At 37.3% G+C, this 13,155-nt stretch overlaps 1 protein-coding gene across 5 annotated transcripts in view; it reads left to right on the forward strand.

Moving 5' to 3' along the window:
• Positions 1–13,155, forward strand: part of PTPRT (protein tyrosine phosphatase receptor type T) — a 704,411-nt gene that overhangs the window by 679,632 nt on the left and 11,624 nt on the right. For all 5 annotated transcript variants that reach the window (XM_039323711.1, XM_039323714.1, XM_039323712.1 and 2 more), the window contains 2 exons: positions 1,329–1,492; positions 2,258–2,393. In XM_039323711.1, coding sequence (XP_039179645.1) covers positions 1,329–1,492; positions 2,258–2,393 — 300 coding nt within the window. The remainder of the gene's footprint in view (positions 1–1,328; positions 1,493–2,257; positions 2,394–13,155) is intronic.

The raw sequence follows: 13,155 nt of genomic DNA on the forward strand, positions 1-13,155 counted from the left end.
AATTTTGGAAGCATGTAATAGACTAGAACAGGATGACAGATATGAATCCAGGTTTTGCATGAGAAACATCAAAGAAATGCCCAATCTAGGATTATATATAATTATAAATTTTAGTATAAATTGGTTATTGTTCATAGCTTCCTCTAATATGGGCAGTCAGCTAATACAGATATTCCTCGACTTATGACCACAATTGAACCCAAAATTTCTATTGTTAAGTGAGACATTTCTTAAGTGAGTTTTGTCCCATTTTACAACATTTCTTGCCACAGTTGTTAAATTAACTTATCACTGTAGTTGATACGTTACTAACCAAGTTGTTAACTGAATCTGGCTACCCCATTGACTTTGCTTGTCAGAAGGTCACAAAAAGTGATCACATGACCCTGGAACTGGTGATAAATATGAACCAGTTGCCAAGCGTCTGAATTTTGATCACCTGGTCATGGGAATACTGCAAAGGTCATAACTGTGAAAAACAGTAATAAATCACTGTTTTCAGTGCCATTGTAATTTTGAACCATCGCTAAATGAACTGTTATAAGTTGAGGACTACCTATATAAACAAAAGATAAAGACTAACATGGTTTCAACATTTCCCATTTGACAGTCCCTCTTTCATTACTCTGTTCTATATATCAAACTTAACTCTTTACTCTGCTACAAAGCATTGACGATGGAAACAATTTCTCTAACAACAGATATGGTATAAAATATCCCCTTTAACCTATTATTTGTATGTATAATTGTGCCTGCAAAGAAGACAGAAGAGTCAGACTATTTATCAGCTACAATTTTCTTTATAATGCTTTTAGAAAATAATTGCCGTGTTAATGCTAAATATGCTCTGGATATTCAATCTTTTGAAGTAATTAACTGAATACCATTATTGTCTGTTAATTAAAAATGATTTTTCTTTCCATTTTTAAAAGAATAGAATTTAGTTTTTTATTCTAGAGCTGACATTGTCCCCAAATTTGCTCATCACATTCAAGAAAGAACTTACAGCTTCTATTACTAGTAACTAAGTCTATGTGGTATATTTCCCGATGATGCTTACAAAAGGCTTTCTTAACATGGCATCATTGTTTCCACTCTGAAGCAGGAAAAGTGTTTCCTTAATTTTTCTATTATAACTGAAGAATGTTCTAGTATGTATGCTTATTAAAAGACCACCTGGGATAAACACTTCTGAAAATATTCCCCAATTCCTGCAGCCAAAATGAATGAGAAATCTTCTTTCAGAGTTCTTAAAATACAACACATGATCTTCTGTGGGTATATACCTTCCTTTTCATGATTCAAGCAATCTGCATTATTTTCTTTAGCCGCAAGATGGGTACCGTATTGTTCAACACTTGCAGTATATTGGCTGGCCAGCATATAGAGACACTCCTCCTTCTAAGCGCTCTCTCCTGAAAGTGGTCAGGCGGTTGGAAAAATGGCAGGAGCAATATGATGGGCGAGATGGTCGGACTGTGGTTCATTGCCTGTAAGCATTTCTGCATCCTTGTTTTCTGTATTAAGTCTGGATTGCCTGTCTGAAAAGAAGAAGCATTGCAAACATGGTCACTTTGGCGGATTACCCTGTACTGTTTGATACACATAATTAAAGAAAACCTGAAGATCCAAATGTCTGCATAATACAGCATTATAGTATTATAGAGCTAAAAATCAGTATGTTGTTTGTTTGTTATCATTAAGCCTGACTCTCAATGACTCTGGTTCAATGGTCATTCTAAGCTGCTCCCCTTCTCCATTCTTCAGTCCTAGAATATTTATGTTGTGATGTCTGATGGATGAGTCTCATTACTCTAGATCACTGAGAAATGTTGAATGATGGCTAAATCAGCATGTACAGTATGAATACTGTACTGCCAGAAAAAAATGTACAGCTGGAAAAAAGAAAGTGAAAACTATCCAAGGATGCCAAACATTGATGATAACCTGTTCTTATTAATTATGTGGTCCAGACATATCACACATTGATATGATGAGATATGATATATTATGATATGATAGAACTTACATTGTGCGTCCCAAGAAAAATTAGAATGCTACTATGTCTGCTGTTTCTGTTCTGAATATCAATGTCATTCAATTATTTTTATGAAAAACGTTCATGCAAGTAAATTGTATATAGGGCTGTTACATGTAATTGGTAGTCTTGCATTTGGGTAGATCTCTTAGATCTCCTTGGAGTACTCTTCTATTATGAACATATGTAATTTCCTAAACCAGCTCTTATTTGTGCTAGGAATGGTGGTGGCCGCAGTGGCACCTTCTGTGCCATATGTAGTGTATGTGAAATGATCCAGCAGCAAAATATCATTGATGTATTTCACATAGTGAAAACCTTACGGAACAACAAGTCCAACATGGTGGAGACTTTGGTAAGTATAATAGATTGATTGCTTCTTGTTTCTTGAAATAAAATATTCCAGTTTCTTTTTGTTTCTAAGATTCTATTTTGGATGTATTATTCAGATAATAGCAGAAGTTGCATTATGTACTTAGAAAACTCCTAAGGAACACTTCTTTTAAAATACATTTCAATTACTTTTGTTTTGAAAGGTGGGCAAACAGCATATACCCATAGTTAATAAAACCTATTAAAATAAAATCCATTTAATTCAGTATTCAAAAAACCCTTAAAGAAGGAGAGGTTTTACACACTTCGACAATAATTCAGAAGAAGGCTTTTTTTAAAACCTTGTACAATCAGAGCACTTCTCTGTTATTCAATAAAGCTTTTCAGGTTCCAGGCGAGCCTGAATGAAAGGTGTGACTGTTTTAAGAATTGCTTTGAAAGATTTCCAGTCTTCTTACTCAAAGTCTGTGAAACTTTGTTCAGAATTGTTTTCAAACTCTGGGTGCAAAATAGAAACCTTCAGTGTTCTACATGTGACCTATGATATTATCTCTCCAGTACAGAGAAAATGCTGTGAGATAAGCTGTATCTATGGGCAAGTACACACACAGCAAACACACTGCCCCACAGACACATAGATCTTTGAGGGTGGTACTTATGTGTTTGCTTACTGAGATTTTACATAATATATTCTACATTCTAAGACTATGCCCAGTGGTAATTTATAGGCTGTATTTATTTACTTAATAATCCTAATACTGCTTACCTGTCCATTCAGAATCAGAATAGAGCTGAAAAAGACCCAAACATGAACAAGCCAATTTTAACCATACTGAAAGAATAAAATATAAATTATTAAATAATATAAAATAACTTTAAAATAAATAGGGAAATATATGGATTAGTTATAGAAAGGTTACTAGTGGCACAGTGGGCAGATATTAGCATCATCTGAAAATTCAGGCACAATATAAAGTCAGGGAAAATGTTTGGGTTCTTTCTGGGGGAATACAACTCCTTCTAAACCAACTTGAATTCAATTGTCAAGCCAGCATCTCAGCCTCATTCAGTCAGACAATATGAACATTTAGTCTCCTTGCTTTATATGAGATGACATAATGAGACAGCTGAGAGATGACAGAAAGAGAGCTTCAATATATTGGTGAAGCTTAGGCTAAAAATAGTCCATGTGGAACTGGTCTATAATTTTTAAATCAACAGGATCAAGTATAGGTTCTTAACTACTTTAAATAAAATTGAACAATTGCCTCTCTTTTGTATGGCTGTTCAGAAGATTATACTAATAGAAACATTATGATAACCATGAATAAAGTAGACATATATTTTAGGCACCCTTTATCCCAACTATTGAAAGAAAGCATGTCCATTTATTTCCTGTGGATTCTTCCCCCCTCCTTCTCAAATTACTTAATCGTAGTTGAGCTATATCTATTAATTTCAGTAGGAATAAGGTAACTAGCAAATAATATAGAAAGTTTCTTACATAGACACATACAGTATACACATATTGCAACTTTTAGCTGACTGTGTTCAGCAGGTCAGCGGTTCAAATCTCACCGGCTCAAGGTTGACTCAGCCTTCCATCCTTCTGAGGTAGGTAAAATGAGGATCCAGATTGTTGGGGGCAATGTAAATATATATATACATTGCTTACTGGTGTGCACCGCTTAGAGAGTGCTTGCACTTAAAGTGGTATATAAGTCTCATAAATAAATAAATAAATCTCAAATCTCAACTCAGTCAAAATGGGATATCAATGTAAGATACTGAATCATATGATGATAATACTAAAAAATCTGCACTAGAGTGTGATTGTTTTGTAAGCACAATTTAAGATACTAAATTGGGTTAATCTTTAAGGCTTTAAATAATTTATAGATGTGGTTCCCAAACTCTTCACTGGCACTCCAGTCGTACAAGAGTATTCCATGAAAAAATTACTGAGACACAAGTACTTCACAATGTTATGAACTGAGAAAGTTTGGGAATCTCTGACTTTTTGCGAGATGACTTCTGCAGATACTAAGTTGTCCAGACATGTTGAAGCTTTCCATATAATAGGAGTTGCAGAAGAAGGACTTTTGAAGTGCTCTACTTTTACAGAAAGTTAGTTATTCATCAGATATTTGGAAAAGGTCTTCTCCTAGATCTGGGGTAGGCAACCCTGGCTCTTTTATGACTCGTGGACTTGAACTCCCAGAATTCCTTTTTTCTCCAAGGTTTTTTTTATTAATTTTACAATATTACATTTACATATTTGAAAAGTAGTGTGGCGGCTGAGCACAGTAATTCCATTACATTTGAATATCATCAGTACAAATCTCAAAGTATTACAACAACTAATTCCCTCTCTTTCTTCCATAATATCTACTGTCATGTTCGAACCAATACAGTTCTTATTCTTTTTTATTTTTTATTTTTCTCTTTACAAAAAACAAAATACAAAGTACATTTTTCTTTTTTCTTAACAATACTATGTCTTATATCTCTTACATTTATTTACAATTATTTACATTACTTCTCATACTTTTTTATTCCTCAATTCTAACCAATTGTAATATATGTCCCATATCTCATAAAATTCTGTAGCTTCCTTGTCTTTTATTTCTAGAGTAAATTTGTACATCTCAGCACATTCTAGAATCTTGTAAATAATCATTACATTTGTTGGTATATTTTCCCTTTTGCAGCATTGCGCATATGCAATGTGTGCAGCAGTTATTATGTGTATAATGTATTGAAGTTGTTTTTCCATCTTTGGATTGATTATGCCTAACAGGAATATTTTGGGTTTAAGTTCAATTTGTTCTTTTGTTATTTCCTGCTCCCAATAAGTCTTTGCTTTGGGGCATAGCCACCACATATGATAAAATGTTCCCTTTTTATTTTTACATTTCCAACAGTCCAGATTCATATTTTTATACATCTTAGCCAATTTCGCCGGTGCTAAATGCCATCTATAGAACATTTTATATTGGTTTTCTTTGTATGCAGTTGACAGCGGTAGTTTGTAATTTTTGTTCCATACTCTTTCTCATTTATCTAATTCTATATTTCTACCTATATTTCATGCCCATACTATCATTGGACCTTTTACTATTTCTTCTTCCAATTCAACTTGTAATAAAAGTTTATAGGTTTTTGTTAAACATTTTCCTCCATTGCTTGTCAATATTTTGTCCAATTGCTGTGGTATCTGACTTATTCCATACTCTTCCATATCTTTGCTATATTTTGATTGTATCTGTAAATATGGCCACCAATCAATAATTATTCCCTGTTCTTTTAATTCCTCCCTTGATCTAAGATTTCCTTGATTGTCTAATAATTCTTTATACCTTATCATCTTTATTTTATCCAGTGTGTTTGGTGAATCATTGCCTCCATTGGTGAGGACCAATTTGGAATTTTCATATGAAAAATGAGATAATAAAAGCACAGTCTAGCACAATACCAACAAAGAGGAAAAACAACAACTCTCAAAAGAAACCAGCATGGCTGCATAAAGAACTCTCTGACAAATTGAAAGATAAAAAGGACAAGTATAGAAAGTGGAAAGAGGGGAACATAACTAAGTCAGAATATCAGCAAATAGCCCGAGCCTGCAAAGATGAAGTGAGGAAAGCCAAGGCTCAAAATGAACTAAGGCTTGTGACCAAAGTCAAAAATAACAAAAAAAGCTTCTTTCAACATGTAAAAAACAAGAAAAAAGTGAAAGAAATGATTGGTTCATTAGTGGGTGGAAGTGGCAAGAAGGTGACAAGCAACAGGGAGAAAGCAGAACTATTTAATTCGTTTTTTGCATCTGTCTTTACACAAAGGGAAAAAACAGACCAACCTATCAAAAATAGTGCCATAAAAAACAAAATAGAAACACAAGTTAAGATGGGCAAGAAAATGGTAAGTGAGCACCTGCCAGCCTAGATGAGTTCAAATCGCCAGGACCAGATGGATTACACCCCAAGGTTCTCAAGGAACAAGCAGATGTGATATCGGAACCACTGAACTATATTTTTCAAAGATCCTGGAACTACCAGAGGACTGGAAAAGAGCTAATGTAGTTCCCATCCTCAAAAAAGGAACAAAAATGGATCCAGGAAATTACAGACCTATCAGCCTGACCTCAATACCTGGGAAGATCCTGGAAAAGATAATCAAGCAATGAATCAACGAACATCTAGAGGCAAACAAAGTCATTACTAAAAGCCAACATGGGTTTGTCAAAAATAGATCATGCCAGACAAATCTTATTGCATTCTTTGACCAAGTGACAAAATTAGTGGATCAGAGGAATGCTGTGGACATAATTTACTTGGACTTCAGTAAGGCATTTGATAAAGTAGATCACAACCTACTACTTGATAAGATAGAAAAATGTGGGGTAGACAGAATCACCACCAGATGGATCCGTAGCTGGCTGACCGGCCGTACTCAGCGTGTGGTTCTCAATGGAACTGCATCTATATGGAGGGAAGTGTGTAGTGGGGTGCCCCAGGGCTCTGTTCTGGGCCCAGTGCTCTTCAATATCTTCATCAACGATTTGGACGAAGGGATAGATGGGGAACTCATCAAATTTGCACACGACACCAAGCTGGCAGGAATAGCCAACACTCCAGAAGACAGGCTTAAGATACAGAAGGATCTGGACAGACTTGAACACTGGGCACTAACTAACAAAATGAAATTCAATGGTGAAAAAACCAAGGTTCTACATTTAGGCAAGAAAAACCAAATGCACAAGTACAGCATAGGTGGCACCATGCTCAATAGTAGTAACTGTGAGAGGGACCTCGGAGTCCTAGTAGACAATCACTTAAATATGAGCAAGTAGTGTGCTGCAGCTGCCAAAAAGGCCAACACAGTGCTAGGCTGCATTAACAGAGGGATAGAATCAAGATCACGTGAAGTATTAATGCCACTCTACAATGCCTTGGTAAGGCCCCACTTGGAATACTGCATCCAGTTTTGGTCACCACGATGTAAAAAAGATGTTGGGACTCTAGAAAGAATACAGAGAAGAGCAACAAAGATGATTAGGGGACTGGAGGCTAAAACATATAAGGAACGGTTGCTAGAATTGGGTATGTCTAGTTTAACGAAGAGAAGGACAAGGGGGGACATGATAGCAGTATTCCAATATTCAGGGGCTGCCATAAAGAAGAGGGAATCAAGCTATTTTCCAAAGCACCTGAAGGCAGGACAAGAAGCAATGGGTGGAAACTAATCAAGGAGAGAAGCAACCTAGAACTACGGAGAAACTTCCTGACAGTGAGAACAATTAATCAGTGGAACAACCTGCCTCCAGAAGCAGTAAATGCTCCAACACTGGAAGTTTTTAAGAAGAGACTGGACAGCCATTTGTCGAAATGGTGTAGGGTTTCCTGCCTGAGCAGGGGGTTGGACTAGATGACCTCCAAGGTCCCTTCCAACTTTATTATTATTATTATTATGATCATCGCACAGTCAGCCAGATGTTCAGACTGGATTTGGCATTTTGTCTACCTATCGAGTCCTTACCCAGGACCTGGGATAGGCAGATGTGGATGTTTGATGGTATTACAGATATCGTCGCAGGATGGAAGCAGTTCCTAATAAGGCCGCCTTTTGCAATTGACTAATAGCGAATTTGTCAATGCCAATGGTGTTCAAGTGGTGCTCCAGTTGTTTTGGGATTGCACCCAAGGAGCCTATGACTATTGGTACTACCCTTGCTTGCTTTTGCCACAGTCTTTCTATTTCTATTTGTAGGTCTTTGTATTTTGTTATCTTCTCCAGTTCTTTCTCTTCTATTCTGCTATCTCCAGGCACTGCCACGTCCACTATCCAGACTTTTTTGTCTTTCTTATCGACAATTGTTAAGTCTGGGGTGTTATGTTGCAGGTGCTTGTCTGTTTGAATTCTGAAGTCCCAGAGCAGTTTAATTTTATCATTTTCTATGACTTTCTCTATTTTATGATCCCACCAGTTTTTGCTTACAGGCAAATGATATTTTTTGCAAATCTTCCAATGCACCATTGTTGCTACTTTGTCATGCCGCTGCTTGTAATCAGTTTGTGTGATCTTCTTGCAACAGCTTACCAAGTGGTCCACTGTTTCTTCAGCTTCTTTGCATAGGCGGCACTTACTGTCTGTTGCTGTCTTCTCAATTTTGACTTTGTATGCATTTGTCCTTAAGGCTTGGTCTTGTGCAGCCAGAATTAGTCCCTCGGTCTCTTTCTTCAATTTTCCTGCTCTTAGCCATTGCCAGGTTTTATTATTATCTGCTTTCCCAGCTATTTTTTTCATGTATTGGCCATGTAGTGCTTTGTCTTCCCATGCCTCTATTCTGTTCTTCATTTGGTCTTTCTTGTAGGCCAGTTTGGTCTCTCCAGTAGTCAGTAAGCCTTCCTGATATACTAATTTCAGTGCATCTTCATCATTGTTCTTCAGATATTCTTCCAAAGCCATTTTTTCTTCTTCAACCATCTGATGTACTTGTAGCATTCCACGCCCACCTATTTGCCTTGGTAGATAAAGTCTATCAATGTCACTGCGTGGATGAAGGGCATGATTCATTGTCATTATTTTTCTGGTCTGCCTATCCATTGCTTTTAGTTCTGCTTGAGTCCAGTCCACTATTCCAGCTGTGTACCTAATGACTGGATTGCCCAGGTGTTGATTGCCTTTATGGTATTTCCTCCATTGAGTTTGGACTTTAAGATCTTCTTCACTCTCTTGATGTATTCACCTCTAATCTTTTTCTTGACTTCAGTGTGCTTGATGTTGTCAGCTTGAAGGATACCCAAGTATTTGTAGTACTCTTCCTCATCCAGACTCTTAATGTTATTTTCGTGGGGCATCTTGATTCCTTCAGTTTTCACTATTTTTCCTTGTTTGATAGTAAGTGTGGCACATTTGTCCAAGCCAAACTCCATTACAATATCTTGGCTATATATACGGACAGTGTTGAGCAGCGATTCTATTTCAGATGATGTTTTTCCATACAGCTTCAGATCATCCATGTAAAGGAGGTGGGATAGTCTGGCAGATGTTTTTGATGTTTGATAGCCATGTCCTGAGTTATTCAGTATTGTTGACAGAGGAAACAGTGCAATAACAAATAGTAATGGTGATAATGAATCTCCTTGAAATATTCCTCTCTTGATATTAACCTCTCCCAGCCTCTCACCATTGATCTGCAACTGTGTCTTCCATTGTGCCATCGATCTTTGCACAAATTTTCTGATGTTTCTACTGACTCCTGTTATTTCTAGGCACTTATTATCCAATCATGTGGCAGAGAGTCAAATGCCTTTTTGTAGTCAATCCATGCCACATTCAGGTTGGTCTTCCTTCTCTTGCAGTTTTCCAAGATCATTTTGTCTATTAGGAGTTGATCTTTTGTTCCTCTGCTATTGGGGCGGTTTCCTTTCTGCTCAGGTGGAAAGAGATTGTTTTCAACTAGATGCTGTTGCACTGCATCAGCTACTACACCAGTTAGTAATTTGAAAGTTGTTGGTAAGCAGGTAATTGGCCTGTAGTTGCCTGGTGTTGCCCCTTTTGCTGGATTTTTCATTACCAGGCACCTCTTCCTCAGGAAGAACAAAACCCTCTAACTAAAGAAATAAAAGAATTGAAACAAAGAATAACTGAGCATCTAGAACAGCACAAAAACAACAGAATAAGGCTACCTGCATTGAAGCTTGTTCCAAAGAAACAGCTAGCACAAGCATTAAAAGATGCAAATACTGCAATATCAAGTATAAGCACCAATTCACTGCAAGAAACAAACCAACTAATGTACAGCACAGCTGCAGTTATAACAGAATACCTGGGATGCAAAATCAACAAAGAAGAAAAACAAACAAACAGTGCACCAGAAAAATGGAAGGTTAGACTAGAAAATAAGATCAGCAAGTTAAGATCACATGCAAGCAAGCTAGAACAGATGAAAGAAAAGAAGCTGAAGAACAAGAAGACCAAAGAATACCTAATCAAGAAATACCACTTAGAAACAAGGAAGATCAAGGAAGCACTGGAAATAATAAAGCAACAAATAACAGCTATAGCCCGGAAAATCAGTAGATATGAAGCTCGAATTGCAAACTATAGGCAGAACCTCCAATTTCAATCCAATCAGAAACGTTTCTACCAATCCATCAGTGGAGAAACTGCAAGGAATCAGTCAGTACCTGACAAGGAAGAAACAGTGCAGTTCTGGAAGCAGATATGGGATAACCCAAAGAAATACAACAAGGATGCGGCTTGGTTAAAAGAGGTGGATGCAAATAAAACAGAAGTTGAAATGAAAGAACTAGTAATAACAACAAAAATGGTAGAAAAAAGAGCAAAGAAAATCAAAAATTGGTCAGCACCAGGTGAAGATGAACTGCATGGGTTTTGGTTGAAACATCTAACTGTTATACACCCACTCATTGCCAAGCAGTTCAACAATATACTACAAGGAGGAGAAATTGAAAAATGGCTAACAACTGGGAAAACCTAACTATTATTATTATTATTATATGGATCATCGCACAGTCAGCCAGATGTTCAGATTGGATTTGGCATTTTGTCTACCTATCGAGTCCTTACCCAGGACCTGGGATAGGCAGATGTGGATGTTTGATGGTATTACAGGTATCGTCGCAGGATGGAAGCAGTTCCTAATAAGGCCGCCTTTTGCAATTGACTAATAGCGAATTTGTCAATGCCAATGGTGTTCAAGTGGTGCTCCAGTTGTTTTGGGATTGCACCCAAGGAGCCTATTACTATTGGTACTACCCTTGCTTGCTTTTGCCACAGTCTTTCTATTTCTATTTGTAGGTCTTTGTATTTTGTTATCTTCTCCAGTTCTTTCTCTTCTATTCTGCTATCTCCAGGCACTGCCACGTCCACTATCCAGACTTTTTTGTCTTTCTTATCGACAATTGTTAAGTCTGGGGTGTTATGTTGCAGGTGCTTGTCTGTTTGAATTCTGAAGTCCCAGAGCAGTTTAATTTTATCATTTTCTATGACTTTCTCTATTTTATGATCCCACCAGTTTTTGCTTACAGGCAAATGATATTTTTTGCAGATCTTCCAATGCACCATTGTTGCTACTTTGTCATGCCGCTGCTTGTAATCAGTTTGTGCAATCTTCTTGCAACAGCTTACCAAGTGGTCCACTGTTTCTTCAGCTTCTTTGCATAGGCGGCACTTACTGTCTGTTGCTGTCTTCTCAATTTTGACTTTGTATGCATTTGTCCTTAAGGCTTGGTCTTGTGCAGCCAGAATTAGTCCCTCGGTCTCTTTCTTCAATTTTCCTGCTCTTAGCCATTGCCAGGTTTTATTATTATCTGCTTTCCCAGCTATTTTTTTCATGTATTGGCCATGTAGTGCTTTGTCTTCCCATGCCTCTATTCTGTTCTTCATTTGGTCTTTCTTGTAGGCCAGTTTGGTCTCTCCAGTAGTTAGTAAGCCTTCCTGATATACTAATTTCAGTGCATCTTCATCATTGTTCTTCATATATTCTTCCAAAGCCATTTTTTCTTCTTCAACCATCTGATGTACTTGTAGCACTCCACGCCCACCTATTTGCCTTGGTAGATAAAGTCTATCAATGTCACTGCGTGGATGAAGGGCATGATTCATTGTCATTATTTTTCTGGTCTGCCTATCCATTGCTTTTAGTTCTGCTTGAGTCCAGTCCACTATTCCAGCTGTGTACCTAATGACTGGGATTGCCCAGGTGTTGATTGCCTTTATGGTATTTCCTCCATTGAGTTTGGATTTTAAGATCTTCTTCACTCTCTTGATGTATTCACCTCTAATCTTTTTCTTGACTTCAGTGTGCTTGATGTTGTCAGCTTGAAGGATACCCAAGTATTTGTAGTATTCTTCCTCATCCAGACTCTTAATGTTATTTTCGTGGGGCATCTTGATTCCTTCAGTTTTCACTATTTTTCCTTGTTTGATAGTAAGTGTGGCACATTTGTCCAAGCCAAACTCCATTACAATATCTTGGCTATATATACGGACAGTGTTGAGCAGCGATTCTATTTCAGATGATGTTTTTCCATACAGCTTCAGATCATCCATATAAAGGAGGTGGGATAGTCTGGCAGATGTTTTTGATGTTTGATAGCCATGTCCTGAGTTATTCAGTATTGTTGACAGAGGAAACAGTGCAATAACAAATAGTAATGGTGATAATGAATCTCCTTGAAATATTCCTCTCTTGATATTAACCTCTCCCAGCTTTTCACCATTGATCTGCAACTGTGTCTTCCATTGTGCCATCGATTTTTGCACAAATTTTCTGATGTTTCTACTTACTCCTGTTATTTCTAGGCACTTGATTATCCAATCATGTGGCAGAGAGTCAAATGCCTTTTTGTAGTCAATCCATGCCACATTCAGGTTGGTCTTCCTTCTCTTGCAGTTTTCCAAGATCATTTTGTCTATTAGGAGTTGATCTTTTGTTCCTCTGCTATTGGGGCGGTTTCCTTTCTGCTCAGGTGGAAAGAGATTGTTTTCAACTAGATGCTGTTGTACTGCATCAGCTACCACACCAGTTAGTAATTTGAATGTTGTTGGTAAGCAGGTAATTGGCCTGTAGTTACCTGGTGTTGCCCCTTTTGCTGGATTTTTCATTATTAGGTAGGTTTTCCCAGTTGTTAGCCACTTTTCAATTTCTTCTCCTTGTAATATATTGTTGAATTGCTTGGCAATGAGTGGGTGTATAACAGTTAGATGTTTCAACCAAAACCCATGCAGTTCATCTTCACCTGGTGCTGACCAAT

The sequence above is a fragment of the Crotalus tigris genome, unplaced genomic scaffold (genome assembly GCF_016545835.1).
Source record: "Crotalus tigris isolate CLP2741 ecotype Arizona unplaced genomic scaffold, ASM1654583v1 scf7180000024281.4978605, whole genome shotgun sequence".
Lineage (NCBI taxonomy): Eukaryota > Metazoa > Chordata > Lepidosauria > Squamata > Viperidae > Crotalus > Crotalus tigris.